Below are 22,533 nucleotides of genomic sequence, written 5' to 3'. Positions count from 1 at the left end.
CTTGGCTATTCTTCTATAGTAGTATATAGGCAGTGTTCTGATACTTTTGCCAGAGAGTGTTCCATTGTATGAGTGTATTTATTTATACTCAATGATTGACTTTTCCTATTGCCTTCAAACATTGAGTTTTTGTAGGGTTTCTTTTTTTTTTTTAGTTTCATAGAATTCCCTTTTATTTTTTCCTTAACTTTTTATTATTAACAGTATTTACTTCTCTTCCTTAACTCTTTAAATGATTTATTTATTTATGTAAGAGAAGCAGGGGAGGGGCAAGGGAGAGATGAGAAATCCTTAAGCAAATGCCCCACTGACCGTGGAACTTGATCCCAGGACCTCAAGATCATGACCTGAGCTGTAGTTGAAGAGTTAGCCGCTTAACCAGCTAAGTCACCCAGGCACCCATCTTCTTCCTTAACTTTTAGTTTGGAAACTCAACATAGCAAATTTGAAAAAATAGTACAAAGAATGTCCAAATAGACTTCATCAATTTTAAAATTTTAGGACATTTCCTTTCTCTGTCTCTATTATGTATTTACATATATATACTTTTTCTTAAATCATTTCTTTTTTTATGTTATGTTAGTCTCCATATAATACTTCATTGTTTTTGATGTAGTGTTCCAACATACATTGTTTGTGTATAACACCCAGTTCTCCTCCTTAGTATCCATGCCCTCCTTAATATCCATCACCAAGCTCACCCATCTCCCCACCTCCCTGCCCTCTAAAACCCTCAGTTTGTTTCTCAGCGTCCAGAGTCTTTCGTGGTTTTTCTCCCCCTCTGATTCCCCACCTCTTCATTTTTCCTTTCCTTCTTCTAATGTCCTCCATGCTATTCCTTATGTTCCACAAATAAGTGAAACCATATCATAGTTGAGTTTCTCTGCTTGACTTATTTCAGTTAGCTTAATCATTTCAAAATAAGTTGTGAACATCATGTATTTTCACCCTAAATATCAACAGATAACCTAATGACAAGGATGGTTTCTTCTATAGCCATGTTCCAATTTTATACCCAATAAATTTAACATTGACACAATAGTATTTTTTGCTCTGTTGTTCATTTTCTATTTTTTTAAAAAAGATTTTATTTACTTATTTGAGAGAGAGAGATAGCAAAAGAGCACAAGCAGGGGGAGGAGCAGAGGGAGAGGAAGAAGCAGACGCCATGCTGAGCAGGAAGCCTGATGTGGGGCTTGATCCCAGGACCTGGAGATCATGACCTGAGCTGAAGGCAGACACGCATAACTGACTGAGCCATCCAGGCGCAGTCATCCAGGCGAAAATGAAAATACTTGTTCATTTTCAAGTATTTTCAAATTGTCTGAAAATGAGGATAATTCATTGCATTTGGCTGTCTTGTACAATTCTAAGGAAGACCCTCCTGGTTTGGCTTGTATAATTTCTTCTCCTATTCCTTTCTCTGTGTGAACTTTTCATTCTCCAGCCATTATAGCAATCAAGGCTCATCCCTCCATTTTTGCCCTTAGCTTGCCCCTCTTCTCATTTACCACACTGCCATTTAGTGAATAGTGCTTTGCTTTCAAAAATCCTTTCTGAAGAGTCCTATTCACAAATCTATGTCTTTGATTCTGGCCACTCTTCTCTATCTGGTACTGAGCAGCTTTCTTTTGGATGTTTGCCCATGGGCTTACTCTTCACTCCCCACCCTACCTCTACTCCCCTTCTGCCAAGTAACGCCTTCCCTTTTGTTTTAGGCCTTAGCTCAGACATCACTTATTATGAAAAGAACTTATTAATTTTCCAAATTAGATAGTTCTATCTCCTTATGATCTAGGATCATCTTTTTCATCTCCTTGGTAGTATTAACCAACAACCTTGCCTACGTTCTTTTGCTCAGGCTGTCTCTTCTGCTCAAACCAGGACTTTGCCTTCTCCCCGGTCCTACATTACACTCATCAGTTGAAGGTCTCACCCATAATTTAGGTCCTATAAAAGATCTCCCCAGATTACTAAATCAGAATTTATTTTTTTTCCACTGAACACTGTTTAGTTTTCAATTTGTACTTACAATGATCTATTTTGCGTTAGTTAGGTGTTCTTAAGATTTGTTACATAATGCTTTTGAGATTACACTGTCTATAGTATAGGAGAGTTATGAAGTATCTATCCCAGTATAATTTTTGTTGCTGATTCATAGATTATTGAGTATAGAAAGTATGGAGAGAGAATCCCAATCGTATGCATAGTGATTAGCTGAAAACTGAACCTGTATGAAAGGAGATAAGTTGAAGAAATTCTACCTTTGACTAGATTTTGTAGGAGATAGGTGATTTCTTACACATCGTTAAAGGTAAGGGCTTTTCCTGCAATAAAGAATATACATATTATAAATATGGTTATAAAAAGTTTGTAAAGAAAGTTAAAGACAACCATATAAATGTATAGAAAAATATGGATGGCACCTGTGTGGCTCAGTCAGTTAAACACATCTGTCTTCGGTTTGGGTCATGATCCCAGGGTCCTGGGATCAAACTCCACATTAGCTCCCAGCTCAACAGGGAGTCAGCTTCTCCCTCTCCTTCTGCCTTTTCCCTTGCTTGTGCTATCTCTCTCTCTCAAATGAATGAACAAAATATTTTAAAAAAATTTCAGGAGAACCTTGGTAGCTCAGTTAGTTAAATGACTGCCTTCGGCTCAGGTCCTGATTCTGGAGTCCTGGGATGAGTCCAGCATTGGGCTCCCTGCTCAGCAGGGAGTCTGCTTTTTCCTCTGACACTCCCCCCTTTCCTGCTCTCTCTCTCTCTCACACACACACAAATAAATAAAGAAAAATCTTGAAAAGAAAAAATTTTGGAAAAAAACTGGATGAGTTTTATACTTTCAGGTTTCTCTCCCTCCTGCCAAATTTCTGCTTCCCTTTTAAATCAGTGGCTTATCTCCCTGACACGATAATGTGAAGAAAGTATGAAGTAAAAAGAAATGTCTTAATTTCATCTTTATGAATTAAGACTAATGATATTCAACATTGAAACAGGACAGTTTTCAATTCATGATGGATTTCTGTATTACTCATTTAAGGAGTATAATAGTAAAGACTTTATTTGTCATTGTATCTTCCACAGCCTGACACAATACTTATTGAATGAATGAAGTAATTTGGAAAATAGAAGTTAAATTTTAGATTTGGGAGGCATCAATACAAAATTTTAAATTTTTAAAATTTAAATATTAATTTTAATTAATTTAAAAATTAATTTTAATATTAATTAAAAATTTTTAATTTTATAGCACTAAGCTTAAAGTTATAAGGTTAAAACCTTTTATTATATACATTCTTTCTCATTTATTGTTATGATTATGCAAAAACTCTATAGGTCTATTGTTACTTAGTCATTCAATATTTTGGAATATTCTAGTCTAGCTCCAAAATTTTTTTGCTCCTGATTTCAAATAAAATGTTGCCAATTTTTAAAAATACATCTTCTTCCAACAATGATTCAATGAATATAGAGTAGGTGTGAGAAAGCATGTTTTAAATTTTTTTCTAGGAAATACTGATAGTCAGCCAGATTTAAGGACCGTTATTCTAGTTTATATATGATGTTCATTGTGGATGTAATATATATGGATTTTTCCCCCATTTCCCAACTTAATCTATTTTATTTAGGAAAATCCTCACAACAGGTGAACATCTAAACCTAATAATTCTCCCCATAGTTGAATTACATGTTGAGATTCTGAAGGTCTCTCCAACACATGTGCTAGAAAATTAAACAATAAGTCCTCTGAAAACATTAATATAAACTGGGACCACCTCATCAGCTAATGGCATAATATGATTGTAGGCAAATTGTGTTAGATGCAAATAATCTGGACAGCAAGACTTTATTAATTTTTATTAAAAATGGAAACACCAGTACACCCAAATCTGGCTCTGCTCCTTACTTATTCAACTCAAAGAAAATGTGATTAAGAGGAACAAGAAATCTAAGAAAAGCAACAAGGACAAGACAGTAAAGAAAAAATAATGATTCTTGGAAAACACAAATCTTCAAAAAAATGTCTCCCTGACTTCCAATGTAATTAAATTTTCATCCCAAAACTATGTTGAACTAAGGAAGAAAAAATAAATGTATTTTTGCTCTAATCATTACTTTGAAGATTTGCTCATGAGTGCAATTTGTTAAAATTTTATTTGATTTTAAAAATTTATTCTACCACACATCCATTGCTTCAGTATTAACAACAAGCACCCTACTCCGAGCAGCTGAACGACAAGTCCTACCTGGTAGCCATGCACTGAGCAGAATAAGGGAAACAAGAAACTTCCAAGCCATAGTTTTTACTGTGACTTTTGGAATACTTCAATAGAGAAAAGAGAAAGCAACTATCACTCAAAAATTATTTTGATGGTATCTGTCATTTCTACTATAGACTATCAGTCTATAATCCCGCTATAATCCCACTAGGATTAATTATGGAAAATACAGCTAAAATCCAAAATTTTAGTAGGGCCTAAAATCTGGGAATTCAAAGCACAGCAATCCATCACTCAATTTATAGGTTCACTAGAGAAGCAGAGGCATATGTGTGTTGATGGTGGCCATTGCATTGCAGGGGAAGTAAGGCTTGGGAAAAAAAAAAATACCCTGCTTGAGACCACTTACTAAGTTTGGAATAAAAAGTGTATTTCTAGCTCCAGTTCTCTGCTCTTATCCATAAGCTCTCTCTGGTTCAGTAGCAAGGGTTCTCTGCCTAATGGTTGGGAGGTGAAACACCACACTTCTTTTATCTTTAGGTGACACAAAATCACAGTTCTTCCTGTTTGCAATCAAGACCTTTGCCGAAATGCATCATAGTGAAGGTCTAGTTCAAATGGCGTGTGGACCCTGAACTCTGTACCATCCAGCTGTGGGATGGGACCCAGTGCTCTAGTAAGATCGTTGATTTTGTGTACGTCAGTGTGGAAATGCCTGGGAACAGAGCAGGAGATGAAACTCTGGCCCAGTTTGCAGTCCAACTGGGCATAATCAGAGTTTCAGCTTTTCAGTGGCTCACTGCCACTCTTTAAAAGCATAAAAATTCCCTCTAAAAAGAAATTCCTGCTCAAAACAGACTTTTAAATAGTCTGATTAAAATTGCCAGGTTTATTTTGTTTGTATCAACTATTAATACAATTGTGTACAATTCTATGATTTTGTGTCAATGAGTTAATTCTCCTTCGTGCTGAACCAAATGGGACTGTAGATTTAGAGAATGAACAAGAAATGGGTTGTGTCTAATGAGATGTCCTAGGAAATAGCCATGCTATGCAGACTATACATGGGCTCCACACATGCTTCAGCCAGATGTGATTTTGGCCCGTCATCTCCACAGCTGGTATTTTCTTAGTGGTTTATAATACGTCCCCTATTCTTTCTTGTCCATCTTCCCCCACTTAAAATTTACATTTTCAAGTCAGGTTTATAATGAAAATAATTTACCACATGCCCTTGGGTCATTAGACCCCTTCACCTACAGTGAAGTTTCCTGTGAATAAAAACTTACTAAATGTATTGTGATGATATTCTTTCTTTCTACTTTCTACTCTTTGAATCTACCTGCTGGGTAATTTTTAATGCCAATCCATAACTTCATTTGAAGAGCTAACCTGGGAGTATAGAAAAGGCAGAAGAAATCATTTTCACCTTCTTGTCTATCCTCACTAATCCTCTTAAAAGTACCCTTCCAATCAAGGTATCCAACAGAAGCTCAATTTCCTCAGCAGATGGAACAGTGAAAGGTACAGTGTAAAAGGGTAACCACTGAGAGTGAAAAAGGAAAAAAACAGAGTGACCCGAGGAGATAGCCCGAGCCCAAGAGCACACAGTGCCACATGTCTTTACTCAGGCAGACATATGCATGTTTCTCTGTCAAGACTGAAAAGTCAAGGAAATGGCAGGCTTTGGCTTTCAGCTGGCAGGGACATGTACTGGAAATATGTTATTGCAGAGTGACTGAAACTCAGTCAGAGGTTTAACACTTAGCAGGCAGGCAGCAAAGGCTAGAGAAAACGGACCATGATTTTCTCCATTGGGTTCTACCGGCCCTGACAACAATGACAGCTTAAGTTTTTAAAAATAGTGTGATGGATTCTGATGACTCTGGAGCATTTTAGGTTAAAAATAAAATAGTGGACGCATCCCCTAAGAAAAATGGCTGGGGAAATACATCATCAAAATGTTACACAAACGCATCAGAAACTGCGCGTGGATTGCCCAAAGAAAACAGAACCAATTTTCTGAGAAGATTGAATAGAAATATTGAATGGACCCAGCTTCATTTAATACCCACAGAGTTCCTGTGAAATGCAATTAAGAAGACGGGGGATGGAGAATAAGAAAAGATACGAGCCACAAAATGGTCCTTTAGTGCTTCCTTAGAAGGTCATAGCCCACTTTTTATAAACGTGATGTGAAGCACAGAGTTGAAGTGTGTTTTCAAAGATTTGGCTCCACTCCAGAGGTCTTTCTTTAATGCTGTTTGCCAAATTTATGCTAAAGGCAGATTTATGAACACTGTTAGAGAACAGGTATTTCCCTTCTTATTCACAGAGAAGAGTTTTATTATTTTGGTCCATGAGCTGAGCAAAATTAAGCATGAGTTTAGGCTGTAAATTCTCATTTCTATATGTAACAGGTGGGTATTAAGGAAGTTTCTGATTCTAAAAAACAAACAAACAAACAAACAAACAAAAAACCTCAGGGTCTTTTAAGAATTTTCTCATTTCCAAGGCCTTATCTGGGTTTCATAGAACTTTCACCTCTGTAATTCTAAACTGATAGGTTTAACCTTTCTATGCAGTAAAAAACACTTTCCATCACCTCTCCTCTCTGAAATGCTGAGGTCAGCATTGAGATTGAGAAACAGGGTCTAGAGACAGACTACCTGAATTTGAATTCTGGCTCTTTCACTTACTAGTGTTGAGAATCTAGGCAAGTTCTTAATACCTCTAAACCTCCATTACCTCATCTGTAAAATGAGGATAAAGCAGTTCCTACCTTGTAGGGATGCGAGGAAGAGTGAATGAGGTGATACGTGTAAATCATTTAGTACAGTGCTTAGCATACAGAAAGAAAAATCAGTACTGTCTTGAAGAGGGTTAAGATACCAACACCTTAGGGCTTCGTGTTGTCCAGGCTGAACACATGAAGACCATGATCTCTTTCTCCATGTCCTAACTCTTTTTCCATTTCCGTCCTTTTAGCTCTCTAGGCCTTCACAGGTTCTTTATATTTGTTAAGTGGTCTTCTGCTAATGAACAGAAAGATTCTGGTCAATGACAATTTTTTGAAAGAATTACCTGCTTTGTTCTGTCTTAACACATTAAGCATTTCTTGAGTCCATTGAGGACTCATACCCCACAGATCTTAACAGAAAATAAGAGAATGGGTACAAAAGACAGAAAATGGACTAGTTGGGTAGCTGGAGGGAGAGACAAAATCAACAAGGAAAGATGCAGACAGACTTATGAAAACAGGTGAACTTCTAGGTGATTCATCTGCTCTTACTTAGCACAGTAACAGAATTTCCCAACATTGTTCCAACTGGAGTATTGGTCCCTAGAGATGATCAGTAAACATGGGATTTCATGGTCGAAACAGTTTGTCCAGAATATATATATTTTTAATTTTATTTATTTGCTAGAGGGAGACACAGTGAGAGAGGGAACACCACCAGAGGGAATGAGAGAGGGAGAAGCAGGTTGCCCCCGATCAGGGAGCCTGATGTGGAACTCGATCCCAGGACCTTGGGATCATGACCTGAGTCGAAGATAGACGCTTAATGACTGAGCCACACAGGCCTCCTTGTCCAGAATATTTCAAACCATATTTTCAGCTAGGAGTCTCAAAGCACATTAACATATGAAGGATTATTAAGCAGTAAGGAAACCTGTTTAATATTTTGTTTATCCCATAATACTGATCAATATGTAACATTTAGAGAATCCTTCCACTATCATTATTTTAGAGCTGAGAAACAAATTCCTGTGAAGAACAAATTTGGGGCAGCTAGTGAACCATGATAAAACTGATGGAATGTAAAGGGGAACTAACGTTTAGAGAATGCCTATTACATGTGCCCGCAATGGTGCTAACTGCTTTAAAAACATTTGCTCTTTCCTGATAAGGTTAAGGTAATAATTTTTAAGTGGGAGGGATATTTACAGTGCTTTATGAAAAAATGTCATGGCTCATATTAGCTGTCTTTAAGTGGGAGCTTAATAGCACTTTAAAAAAGGAAGGATCTTAAGAAATCATGTAGCCCACATTCATGCTTAAGAATATTGATTTTGCACCCACTGAGCAATTTGGAGTGTCAAAAGTTCACAAGTAACAGAAGGAGAACCAATGAATCACCAAAGTAGTAATTAGTAAAAGCTGATTGTGCACACACCAAAAAGACAGTTTGCAAACCAGAGCACTCATCCCAAAAAACATGGAACAAGGCTCAGGGATACATTATTATAAAGCAGCTTATATAGCGAGGAAGCAGTGACTGCTTCCTCTTCACAATTATTGGTTATAACATTGGAATTTTCTTAAATGATAGGGACTAGGTCAGTGGTTACCTCATATTGACCTTGGGAAAGATTCAAGTTTTGCTTATAATTTTCAGAGGCATAAACAAGAAATGACCCAGGTCAAGTCAGTCTCACAAAATAAGCTAAATTAAGCTTTGTTTGTATGACTAAACTGGTTTTGTCTGCACAAGCCGTTTTTAGGGCTGGTCTCCATTTGTTTTTTATTTTAACAATCCTCTCCCCTCACTTTTGGTCATTCTCTCCGAAAGGCTGAGAGTATGATCAACCATGATGATACTATTTTCCATTACCATCACTGATGTAGTCAGGCTGGAACCACACATTTGCTATTTCCATTAGTTGAGCCATCAGGACATGTTTATAGGACCAGCATATATTTCATACAGTTGATAATGTAAGTATATATGAAAGTGAGGTAAAATAGCAGTTTTATATTGTTAAAGGAAAGAATTACATTTTATTCTTCCTTTGTATTCTGCAAGTCATCTATCCTAGCATAGTACCAGGTGCATAACCTTTAGTATGTCTTCTGAAATGAATGAATGAATAAAGTAGTGGTAAATTGCACTAAAATTATACTTATTTTTATTATTATACTGATTTTGCACAGTAAAATGTAACAAATGTAACTTAATAACAGGACATTTTGCCATGGGGAACAAGCCAGGATGGAGTCAGACTGTAATTTTTGAAACCTGGCGCTAAATTTCTGATGTTGTAACAAACAGCTTCTGCGTACAGCTTAGTCTCAGTCGAGATGGGTACCAGAAAATTCACTCACAAGACAGCCATGTTAGAGATAAGCATTATTTTATGAAGCTGAATCTGGCTTCAGTTCTTTTGTAAGAAACTTAAATTTACCTTTAAATAAATTGTTAATATGTTCAGTTTACTCCAACTTTAGTTTTCTTTCTTCTCTACTTACTGTTTTTCTTCTTCTTGTAACAGAAAGTAAAAACCTACCTCTTCTTTCCCTGAAATGTTTATATACCACTAAGAATGAAGCATTGAGAGGGGAGACTCAGGTCAGGAAGGAGGGAATACTATGCAATCACAACTATTAATTTTGTGGAGAATAACAGATCTTAATTTCAGTTCTAAGTGTAGGCACATACAAACACAGCGGCCATAAAATATGAGATTTCCCTTCCTTTCTTGTACACATTTGCCCACACTGGCAATGAGACTGAATTGTGAGAGACAGACTTCCTATATTTAAATGAATGAAAACCGGTCACGATGAGTTAGAGACTGAAAAACACTGTTGATAATTTTGGGGGTTTGTTTTCAGACAGCATTAATGGAAGGGGAAGTGGCCTGTGTTCAGGGCAACCAGACACTCCATCAGTCACACACCCCAAACGCCCTGCCCTTTCCTGCTATTATCCCGCTCTCTTTCTAGCCTCTTTCCTTTGTCCTTCTCTCTCTCTCTCTCTTTTTTAATCTGCATCTTGGTACTCCAACCTGGAATGTGGCATTTACTCCGTCACGATTTGAAAATACAGTGACAGTTTTCTGATACGTTCAATACATTGAAATGTTCTCTGCATCTTGTCAGAGTTTACAAAGAGGAGGATGTGTAAATAAACCAGAGTGATCTCTTGTAGGAATGGAATTCTGCTGCTGAGAAGCTGAGGAGTGATGCCCTTGGAATTCTGCTGTCCAAGGGCTACATGGAGAAAGAGCACCTACGGCTCTCTAACCAGAAACTGCACCAGCTTCAAGGAGAATGTCGTCAGCTCATGGCGGAGAGGGAAACTTGGTTAAAAAAGGCAAATGGTTTTTTTCGCAGTACGAATAAGGTCAGTATGAAGCCACATTGGTAATTTTAGGTAATCAGGGCAGACCAGTAAGAGACTCATAACTTCAGTAGGCTGGAGCACATCACGGAAGTCTAGATTCCACGTAGAGTTTCAAAATTAATAGCAACAAAATCGAGTTTCTAAAATGTATTCCTATCATAGCCATTATTTGGTTCTCAAAATGAGGAGACTCCTTGCTTTGACATGTAAAAAACATCCCCATGAGAGTTTCATCAAAGAGCTGTCATTGAGCTGTTTGAGGGGGACACTTGTGCTGACACTGCAGGGCTTGTCATGGAGTAAGGGAATTACCATAAAATATATCAAGGTGAAAAGAACACTGTGAAACTTTTACCAAAAAACTATTTCCCTTTGAAAAATTATCTTTTCATTTATCAAGTAAAGATACACGAATACTGCAAATCTTTTGCAGGCAAACCACAAGGCTAGAAGCAGAGCCTTGACCTAACTGCCCTGCCTTGGTCTTGCCTTTTAAGGTCAGCCAACGGGAAATCTTGCTTTGGAACATCTCCAGGTCTTCTAGACTGGGAGAAGTGCTCTGCTTCTCCTGGTTGACTGTAACAGGTCGCTCTTAGTGAGTGGTAATGTCTACATGTTCATCTCAATCGTATATCTGAAGCTGGTGATATTATTTGAAAATTTCTTTTACCTTTTCCAATCTAACACACATCTTCAAACTGCCCTGCTGGAATTATTTACTACCTTAAATATCACTGATGTTTTTCAAACTGGACAATGTGACAGGAAATGAGTAAGTAACCCCTAAAAGGTAGGTATATTGTGATTTAAAGTCATGATATCAACAATCTGAATATACTGTCCTGGTATATATCAAAATAGTTCCTTAATTTTGAGCTTCCTTACTGATAGGAATACTTGAAAAGGATGAATACTAGAATTCTAAATTAGAGTTTCTAGAATTACAGAAAAAAATTAAGGAAATTTTGGCAAATTATTTGTTTGGAATTTTTTTGTTTGATGAGAAGATACGGAGCATGTTACTGGAACTGCTGACCTAAGTAAATGGTAGGATGCTAGGTGAGTTCCTCTTCAACATTCCTGTTTTCGAGTAAGAGACTTTCTAACACCCATTACACCCTCATTCTATAAAATAAGTGGGTCATATGTCAGTAAGTTAATCCCGTTTCTAAGGAAGACCATTATAGAACATGTTGCTCTGACAAAACAACACTTCTAGAACAAACCCTCTAGGTTCAGCCCTGCAAAATGTAGTTTCCCTCTCTCCTTACTTCTAACTCTCTTGCTCTTGCTTTCTCCATTCTCATTATCTGATAACTTCCCAGGGAGGCTTTCTTCTTACATTATTTCTGGGCCCTGAGGGAAAAAGAATGACACTTCTTGTAATAGTAACAGTTTAAAAAAAAAAAAAGAATGGAATGGTTACTTCCTCAAATTCATATAGCAATGGCAATTCAGGTCAAATCCTAAGAAATTACATTTCTTAGGTCTCAACACTTGACTTCTAGATCCCATTTCATCATTTGAAATGCCGTGGCATTTAAATCATAACTAGTTCCATTGGGATTTATCCATTCTATATTATCCATACTATAGCATTTTCAATAGCCAAGTGGCACTTAAAAAAGTACAGAATTTTTTCTCCCTTTTCAAAGCAACAAGGAATTAATTTTAAACTCCAAATTTAAGAGTGGATGAGAAAGGTGATAGTGGCTTTTACCTCAGCAAAAATAGAAATCGGAGCATAGAAAGTGGATATTTAATCATGATTTTTAAAATAAAATATTTATCATATTATGAAGAAGCAGTAAATGATGAAATAAGGTAGTGGGCAAATCCATTTAAATTAAAGAAGGAAACTCTTTTTTAAGACTTATAAATGGTATTTTTCTCTTTTATTTATATTGTGGGATCTCCACATTTTACAAAATTCTCAGTATTTTAGCCTTTAGTACTTATAAATAACCCTAGTTAAAGTAAAGAGCTGGATTTAAACATTAATATAATGTAAAAGCCCTTAAAAATTTTTTTTCTAGTCTGAAAATTCCATTTACACTAAGTAAGGGGTATTTTCAATTTATATCATCTCTGAAGCACTGAATTTCTCTTTCCATACTCACTTTACTATACCTTGGGTGCACTGGGTTTTTTAAATTGTGAACATCCCTATCCCTAGGAGAGGTCATGTTGTCAAGAACTGTGAGATATCTGAAATTTTACCCAAAATTTCAAGCTAACATGCTAACTTGCCCGTTTTGTGGATGTTCACAAAAGACACATGACTTTTGTGTCAGCTTTGAAAGACTTTTATTTTGAAAGATCTTATTACTCACAAAAACAAGAATCTAAATGTCAATGTATCATGTCAGTTTCCCAAGTCGCAATTCCTGGGGGTGGGGGCGATGCAGATGGGTCCCGCTGGGTGACTGCTCATGCAGCTGGTAGTGATCCAGGAGGGGAGCCCTAAGCTTGGGGCATCTTCTGTTTGATGGCAAACAATAATCCAGCCTTCTGTTTGTCTCTGAAGGAGACATTTCCTCAGCCCTGAAGGTTGCTGGCTGTAAACCCAACACTGAGAAATGGTCCCAGTAAAGAGGGGTCAGTGGTAGGCATTCTTGGCATACCAATAATGATGGGCAGGAGCACTACTGACTCTCCCCAAAAAAATACAGCACCGTGAAAGGAAGAGGAAGTCGGTGCTTTAAAAAACGATATTTGCTTTGAAAACCAATTCCATTCTTGATAAGTGAATTATTTGTTCAGCAAACAACCTCTTATTCCAACTTTGTTAAAGCTAGGTCAATATTCTCCTTCAATATTTGTGCCAAATACCACCGTGAGAAAATATGTTAGTGTCATGGGTAATATATGAATGACTGAATGTCACAGCTGGAGTATTTGCTCAGTAAAAAGTGAAGTGTATGATTTTAAAAATACAGCTTTCACTTTTTAAAAATTTTGTTAAAATAAAAAGGATGTCATAATCTCATCTTCGGAATTAACTATTGTTAATGCTTCCATTAACAATAGTTAATACCGAAGATATATTTCTTCTTTTAATCTGGATTTTTATCATATGTTGCTCGTATTTTTTTGCAAGCAGAAGGAAATTCTCCCTTTCCTCCCTTTCCCTTCATTTTAATTCATTCTCTTCTCTTTATCAATTTTAGATACAGATATTCTTACTTACTAGGAAAAGTCATAATAATTTCTTTTAGTGAAGTCTTTAAATAAGTAGTGTGATCAACAATTACCCTTCTTCTTTAAGGATTCATTTCTTTAGTCTATTTTACTGGAAAATTGCTGTATGTCAGATACTCTTCTAAATTTTGGGGATACAGCAGAGAACTTTTATACAAAATAATCTAGAATATATTTTCAATCTGTGAAATTCAATAAAATACAGTTATCACCTAATAATACACATTGACTAGAGTGGCCCACTGCCTTTGCCCTGCGGATTTAGGAGTGAAATTGTTTACTTTTTAATTCCTCTAGAAGTTGATGATTGATTAATATTCAAGACTCAAGAGTGTTTCTTACTCAGTGTCTATAGCCTTTGGCTTGAGGTATGGCAGTTTGTACCTGGAGTGAACAGTAGGTGGCGATTTTAGCACATAGGACCTCAGAATGTTGCTACTGATGCTGTCATAAACCAGCCACTGGATTCAAGTGGATTGAACCATGTCACTTAAGAACCTGAGATGCTTCTTTTCCATTTTAGAGTTATCTCCTGTGCTGGCGAACTTACTGCTGAATCATTTAGCAACAAATATAAGAAGGGTTGATTGTCAATGTGGGATGATAGCTGATTGGAGAAGTGTTTCTCTAATTACGAGATGTTGCTAAGAGTTATTAGGACATGGCATGAAATATGAACATAGCACCTATTATAGTATCTCATCGGGATCCCCCGAATTTTCATCTTTCTTGAATGTAGATGATCTTATTTATTATATTTTTATCAAGTTCACCAAAAAAGAGTTGGGTGAGGTGGGTCAATCCCATAGAGTACTTATCATTGTTTAAAGAATGTGATTCAAATATATATGCTTAAGCATAAATATATATGCTTCAAGAGCAGCGCAGTGTGAACCTGAATTTATATGACAGCAATGACTGAACTTGAAGCTGTAAAACATGGCTGATTGGTCATACAGTCTCATCTCCCTTGCTTCCCATTCTCGGGCACATGATTTCTTTGGCGAAAGCAAGCTGTGAAGACTGAGGCCAAATCTACATGGTGTAGCTCTTGGGTGGTCGGCCTAAAAGCAAAATGGAACAAAAGCTACGACACCTAGCGCAACACACCAAAAGCAGTTTGAAATAATGATTGTCAAAGCTTCTCCTCTTCTGCCATCACTGCCGGAAGTGTAATGTCTTTTAAATAGATACGTTGCTTTTTCAAGATATGGACAGCAATGCAAACCAGTAATGTCTACAGCAACGTAATTGTTTCAGATGAAAACAAAATAATTAAAGATGGAATTTGGTACAGTTTTTTTTCCCATTTATATATGTACTGTTTTCCCATTTTCAAAATAGATACATTTTAGGCTAGATATGGGAAACGATAAAATAAAATGGCCCAGTTGTATAGATTGAAGAATGAAGAAACCTGCCCAAGTAGAAGACCTAAAAAATATTATTCAGAAGGAATTTGTTAGATGATATAAATGAATTCAAGAAATTAAGCTAATTGTCTTTGGACATCCCTTTCCTTGATATTTCCAATTTCATAATTCTTAGGCAGCCTGTCTCACATTTCTCCTGCCAGAACAACTTTTCATTCTTTTACAAAAACCAAAAGCATCTTTTTTTTTTTTTTTTAACTCTCTCCATTCTTCTACATTTCAATTTGGCTAATGTGTTGTATACCTGCTGTTTTCATGAATCATATATATACTTTAACTAAAGCAATTAAAGATACAATCCTTGCTTTCAAGACTTTCTCAGTCTAGTTTGGAGGAGAGGCAAGGGAACAGAAATGCTGAGCACTTTGGGAAAAGCCCGAAGCTTTTGGAGTGAGCATAGAGCATTAGAGAACACAGAGGAGAGGACCAGGGGGAAAGTGTCAAAGAAGGCTTCTCTAGAGGAGGTGCACATTGAGCTAAATATGAAAAGCTGGGGCAAGATGGGGCTGGGAGGGAATTGATTAGTAAAGAGCTGTGCCTTGTTTGGAAAACCTAAGGTAATTAATTTTATTAAAAATGTAGGGTGGAAGCCCAGAATGATGAGAGACAAGTGGTAGAAGCAATCAGGGGGTTAGGAACTTCTTGAATAGCATGCTAAGAAGTTGCTGTCTTGGTTGCCTGGGTGGCTCAGTTGGTCAAGCATCTGATTGTTAGTTTCAGTTCAGGTCATATCTCAGGTTATGAGATCAATCCCTGCATCAGGTTCCACACTTGGCACAAATTCTACTTGGAATCCTGTCTCTCCTCTCCCTCTGCCATTCCCCCGCTCATGCTTTCTTTCTCTCAAATAAAGAAATAAATACAATTTAAAAATAAAGAAATTTCTATCTTTTGCTGAACATATCCTTAAATATGAAGAGATATTAAGGACTCAAATAATGATGAGGCAAACCTCCTGATATGGAGTAAGTGATACCTTAATTTTCTTACCTCCTGTATTCCCTCAGAGAATGGTTTAGCAACATTTGGTTTTAGAACTCAAGGATGGGCTATTTAAACCACAGCATATATTTGAGAAATATGGCTAAACTGTGACCATATTATTATTTGTATATAATAGAAAACTTATCAAAAACAAGAAATACCTTATACATCTTACATTTCTCATGACAGCCCCACAACTCAGTCCATATTTAATTAGTCTTATAATAGTTCAGTTTTACTGTCACCCACTCATGAATATCCTTCTCTATAAAACTATCAAGTGACAGCTGAGCAAGTCAAGAGTGGATTTACTGGTTTCCCTTCCACGTAAAATTTTAAACTGTTGCATCTCTCCATTGGCATTAAGTATATTCTCCTCTGTGTTGTAGGCATTTATGGGTAGATTTCCTTTCTTTTGCTGAATTAAAGCTCCTTGAGGGTAAGAAACGTGTCTATTTTACTTTGCATTCATCAGAACAGAACACCTAGAACAGTGCCTTTCGGGTTGTGGGTGCTCGGTAATTGTTTGAATGATTGAAAGCAGTGAAATATTACAAACCATGGAGTTTGAAGGCCAAATTTCATTTTCATAAGAGATTACATTGATCCTGGGCCATTGGAATGAGATCATTTTGAAAGCAGAGAGCTTAATTACTGTAATACATGAGGAACACAAATTTCAAGCTCAGTATCTAGCATACTTGAGAAGGGGAGTAATGCTGTACGAAGAGATGTGTCATCACCCGTACCACCTCCTCCAAGAAGTCTCCAGGCAGCAATAATTGCTTATTTTTCAGTTTCCCATAGTATTGCTCTGTGCTCCTTAGAGAGAGATTGTCTTAGTCATCTTTGCATGCCACCTAGTGTTCAACAAATTTGGTTGAATGAACGAATAAATGGCCATGTGACAAGTCAATTTACAGTTTGAGCCTGAGTTTTCTCCTTTCTGAAATAGGTCTAACAATCCTTATCTTTTTCAGGGGATACCATTCAGTAATAAAAGTTCCTGCAACTGGTGATAAATGTGCAAAGTCTTTCCAGGAAAGAGTTGGAGTATAAATAAATAAATTGAATTGTGAAGTATTAAGTGAAAATTTTAAAATATTTGCTAGGATGATAGTTTTCTAAAATAATACAGTAGATTTTGGAGCCAGGCTGCTGAGGTATGAATCTGTACTTAGACATTTATTAGCTCTATGACCTTGGGCAGTTACTTAACTTCCTTGTGCATCCAGCTTTTTTATCTAAAAAATAGAAATAATAATTATATGCACCTCACAGAGTCACTGAGCTATCTACATGAGTTAATACATGACTAGTGCATAGAGGGGCTAAATACTCACTACGTTCCAGCCATTATTTTGTCATTATATATGCATTGCATACTGCACTAGCCACTGTAATGTGACTTAAATGCTTTTGTTCATTTTCCTATCCCCAGCATGTACCAGAGTACATGCTCCATAGAGTTCAATTAATGCTTGTTAAACAAATGAAAGAAAATAGTTGCTTTGCACATTGTAAAGGGACATTTTCCCTTCGGAAATGTTAATATTCCCAAGATTACCCTAAAACTATTTAGGTCAATTTAGATAAAAGAAACCAGAAAGTATAAACAATGACTAGCTGGTTAGAGTTCTACCTATGGGTCTAGTTTATCCATTTCCAAGGTGGGCTTATCTCAGGAAAAAGTAAGAGTTCATCAGCACATACACTTCCTCCATTCCGTGTTGACAAAATGCATCAGATATGTACCATTTTCAATCCAAAACTCCTTTTCCAGTTTATTTTTCTCTTCAGCTTTTCAGATTGTGAGGCCAAAACCAGTTTTAGTTAGTCATGATTTTACCTATGTTTCAACACCACAAAGCCACCTTCTAACCCTTGTGAGGAGGAGGGAGATTTGGGTGGGGCCCAGCAGAGACAGCCCTGGTGAGGCAAGGAATGAGCCTGAGTACCAGCAGGGGGCAGCAAATACTGCCCTCTTACGTCACCGTCTGGCTCCTGCCTTTCTGGCATTTCAAGCCTTGGCAGATCTGGTGAGGACCCGGATCAGGCATCAGCTTGCCAAACTGGGAGCCACAGGAGTGGCTGCAGACAGTGGGATCTGGTGCTCTGATGAGAAGCTGAGTTTTGTGTCCTTGGTAAGGGTAAAGGTTCCAACCAAACTCGTTCTCCAGCCTCGGAACTCGTGCAAGGAAAATTTCAAAGTTCTGCAGTGTTTGAGTTTTTTTGTTTTTCGTTTTTAATGTTTTTTGTTGTTGTTGTTTTGTTTTGGATTCTCTTCAGATAAGTTAGTCTAGAAGCAAACAATACTACTAATTAAGCATCTTGGTGAAACAGAGTGATGATATGATTATCCTGGGTGACTCATGGTTCTTGCTGAACTTTTTAATCTCATAGGTATTTTAAAAAGAGTAAAATGTACCATGCCCTGACACCATCTCTGTTTGATTTGGTCCAGCCTGGATGTTGTACTTTGGATCTTGTACTTAAAATGGTGGGAAAAAATCTTTATCAGCATTAAAAAAAAAAAAAAACCTAAGCAACTCCTTAGTCTTCCCAAACCAAGGCAACAAGAGCTAATTGGTCTTCTTGTCTGCCCGAGAACTGGGTGGTACAATATAAAATTGTCAAGAAGAGCTAGAATCTAGAAGGAGAAAATATTATCCTTGTGCTTATATCCTTCTTTTTGTCTCTAGTCATAAAATTTGTATTTGACCAGGTTTGAAGAAAGAGGAGCATGTGAAGAGAAAACTAAAGAGGAAATATTAATTCCAAAAGGATTTCTATGGGGGCCATAGCGTCATTGCCAAAAATAACCTGTTCTATACCGTATGTGAGACAGAGATTCTTTCCAGGCTGCATCCAGTATATAAGGTTCCCTATAGTTATAGTAAATAGAAAGACATTCAGTTCTATTCTGGGTATAGATTAAGTGAGAGCCATGATACTTAGATGCTTTCTGGAACGGGAACATGGATTCTTCATCAAATTTTGCATAGGGATAAGAGAAAGGAGTTTTGCATAGGATTCTGACAATCACAGAATGTATGATCTTTTTGAAAGAGGACTCCTCTTAAAATCATTAAATATAACATTTCTGTGGGTTTAGATAATTCCCATTAGGGTTAGGTTAGGATTAAGGATAAAGAATAAGCTCTCTTACTCATCTTATTTGCAAATATATTTGTTGAGCTAATGAAGGAGCGCAACCACTCACCTCTTTTCTTCTGCCATGACTCTATCACGTGTGATACACAGAGCAATTCATAAGTCAGTGCTTTCCAAACACTGTGATCTTTTCGAGAAAAAAAGCTCTAGAAGAAAATTTGGTTATTTTGACATTAAGTTATGTGTTACTTTGGTCCTTGATATACTACCTCCTTCTAGTGACTGTTTAGCCCTTCAATTTATTCCCATATTACTGAGATGTCATACTTCTATGATGACATTCAGGAAGGGGGAGAGTCAGCTCACACATGCACTTTATGCGGCTTTAGAATCTAACTCCTATGAAGATGAGACCAGTGCCCACAGATCAGAGGGTAGCAGCTGTTCCCCGAGGCCACAGGAGGAGAGGCCCAGGCAGGACGAATGACCGGCAGCAGATGGTCCTGTTCCTCTCAGGAGCTTTTCAAATATGTGTCCCATCAAGCTTTAGAGTAATTGCAAGAAAGTATTTCTGAGTACTTACTCCATGTCCATCCGCATGCCCTAACTGTCATGTTTTTTTTTCCTTCTTTAATTCTCAAAACAACAACAAACATGTATTAAGGTTATAGTGGCTTAATACTAAAACAGAGTGGAGTCAGATGTGTGGAGAAGAAAAAGCACTTTGGAATTCTCTGTTCTTTCAACCATTCCCATGAGGAATTCTGGAGATTATCTTAAGGGAAGAAAGAAGTGAATGCCCGGATATCTACGTATATACCCTTTCCTTTTATTTCATCCTTTAGTTTAGCTCAATGGCTCCCATCCTCATTGGAAATAGTATTACTACAGTCACTAGTTCACCTACACCTAATTTTAAGCATGATTTAAGGGAGGTCATGATGATTTTGACTACACCAGATTTTTGTTTTTGGCACTAACTTTAGAACTAAACTGTGATTAACATGAGACTCCACTTCGTTCAAAAGAAGCGATAAAAATTTAAAATATGAAACAAAATCCCAGAAATAGTGACTATTGCCAAGTGGTATTCCAATGTGTCATGGAAAGATTGGGAAAGAAATTCAAATACTCTTTTCTAGCATCAGCATGTTGACACATTTGGCTCTGTTGCCAAATGCAGAAAAAGAGAGGGGGATCAGATAAGGAAGAATCTTCAGGTTCAAAGTTTCTCTAATAAAACTATCTTCCTTTTCCAGTCCTATATAGTGTAAGAGAAACCACTCAGCCTTTCTCCGTATTTTTTCTCGCCTATAAGAAGGAAAGGTAAACACTTACTGATAAAAAGTTAAGTTTTAAAATCTCACGTTTTCCACTGGTGATGAACAGACTTCTTGGAAAAGCTGCTTCTTTCTTAAGCTTCCCCTGGTAATCTTTTGCCACATGGTTCCATGGGCTAGGGGTTAAGAGCCGGAGTCTCAGGACCAGGCAAATTAAGGACAGAGACCAAATCTGCCACTTAGTAGAAGTATTACTTTATGCAATTTATTTAATCTCTCTGAGACTCAGTTTCCCCTGTCATACAATGGAGGTCATTTCTCACTTTCATCTAGGGCCATTCAGGATAATGTGCCTGAAACTCAGCAGATATCCCAAAATGCTTGTTGGCTGAATGGAAGGTAATCATGAAACACAAAAGTACAGACGGAGCACAAGTTAGTTCTCATTAAACTGCAGTTGATATTATTACTTCCTATCATCCAAATAAAGGGGATTGTTTTTGTTTTAAACATTTTTAGTGATCAGGAAGAACAGATTCAGGAGACATGAGGACATTGATGGGACTACAGAATAACATATAAGTAATGGGAAAACATTGGAGAGACTTCATGTGTTAATTCAAATTTTGTCCGGTTCAGATTCTGACATTAAACTCACTCCCTTAGATGGCAGCCAGCTTCCACACAGCTCTACAGCTGTTGCCTCTTTGGCTTAAACTGTGTTCCCTCCCTCTTCAGGTCTCAGTGGTAACTAGACTCATGAGGCCATCCGCTTTCATTTCTCATAAGTCTTCTGTGGACTCTTCCTACTGCTCCTGGTGGGCCCCTAACAGGCTCACTGGCTTCCAACCCAATAGTCCAGGAAGGCTAGACTTCAAGGCTCCTGCTGACTGTGGTGCCGTCAGGCTTACTGGGATAGGAGTGTTCTCCAGAATGGTATGGAGCATCCCATTGGGTGGCTTCCTCCAGGAGTGCCAAAGGGCAACATGGCAAGAACTCCCTTGCCATGCAGCTTTTCTTCAACCTAATTCAGCTCCTGCTCTCCAGGCCCAAGTTCTGAAATGTGCTCTCAGGACCTAAGAAGACCACTGTACTTTGCTGTCCTTCTGTTTTCCTCATATTACCACAGTCCTCTTTTACTGCCTTCATATCATATTCTCCTTCATCTTAACACTAGCTAAGCCTTAATGGACAAGAAGGATAGCTCCTCTCTACTCTCTGTTAACTCCATAAACTTAATCTCCCATGGTTCGTTGTTGATCTGCTAAATAAAGGACAAAAATAAAGGAATTAAAACAAAAAGAAAAACAAAAAAAACTTATCTTAGGACACTGTCTTGGTTTGCAAGGCAATATTTTTTCTGCACAATTTTCTGTGTATCAAAATCTAAATATTACCTTGGTCTTAGTCTTTGCACAGCTTCAGAACCAAATTATAATCTTTGTAGACAGATGGGTGTCTTGGATGCGTCTTATACTTGGAAAGACAAGGGGTAATTCTTGAATAGTTCTGTATAATGATTCTGGTTCAAAGTACAACTTACTGGGCAATTTCCTTTTAAGAGCATCACAGAGACATTCAGGTTTTGAAAGTCTGCATAATATTTTAAAAATATACCATCCATTATTTGTATACAGTACAAAATGTGTGAAAAGTAAGCCTGGCTCTTCAAATTCCATGCAGTTATAACTGTGTTGTATAGACACATTCTCAATGTAAACTCTTTTGGTAACTTCATGGTGTTGACATTTATCTATGTTGAGCTAAACTATGATCAGTTTTCCTAAATGAAGCCTTAAAACTACACAGCTGTTTTCTCAGACTAAGATTGTTGGTTTTGGTTATGATCAAACTAATAAATGGAATAGGCTGGTATTTCATGTACACATTGATATAGATTTTAAGCTAGAAAAGCAGAAAATGAAAGTATGTTTTTTTTGGCAGGCATTTGATGTACTTGGGAGAGTCGAAGCTTACCTTAAGCTCCTTAAATCAGAGGATTTAAGTCTGCCTGTCTTGGCAGCGAGGCATGAGGAATTACACAGAGAAATTAAAGACTGCACAGCTGATGCTTTGCAAAAGGGACAAGTCTTAATCAGCCAAGTAGACTCCTGTAGGTGAGTAAGCCTATTTCTTCCTCAGTGTAACCAGCTTTTTTACAGTTTCCACAA

General features: G+C 37.2%; 1 protein-coding gene across 5 annotated transcripts in view; it reads left to right on the top strand.

Annotated features, from left to right (window-relative positions):
- The window catches only part of CCDC141 (coiled-coil domain containing 141), a 224,240-nt gene that overhangs the window by 124,401 nt on the left and 77,306 nt on the right, over positions 1-22,533 (top strand). For all 5 annotated transcript variants that reach the window (XM_059394250.1, XM_059394247.1, XM_059394251.1 and 2 more), the window contains 2 exons: positions 10,156-10,350; positions 22,307-22,479. In XM_059394250.1, coding sequence (XP_059250233.1) covers positions 10,156-10,350; positions 22,307-22,479 — 368 coding nt within the window. The remainder of the gene's footprint in view (positions 1-10,155; positions 10,351-22,306; positions 22,480-22,533) is intronic.

The sequence above is a fragment of the Mustela nigripes genome, chromosome 3, assembly GCF_022355385.1.
Source record: "Mustela nigripes isolate SB6536 chromosome 3, MUSNIG.SB6536, whole genome shotgun sequence".
In the NCBI taxonomy this organism is placed as follows: Eukaryota; Metazoa; Chordata; class Mammalia; order Carnivora; family Mustelidae; genus Mustela; species Mustela nigripes.
The sequence above is the reverse complement of the archived record's forward strand: the minus strand, read 5'-3'. Positions and strand labels throughout refer to the sequence as shown.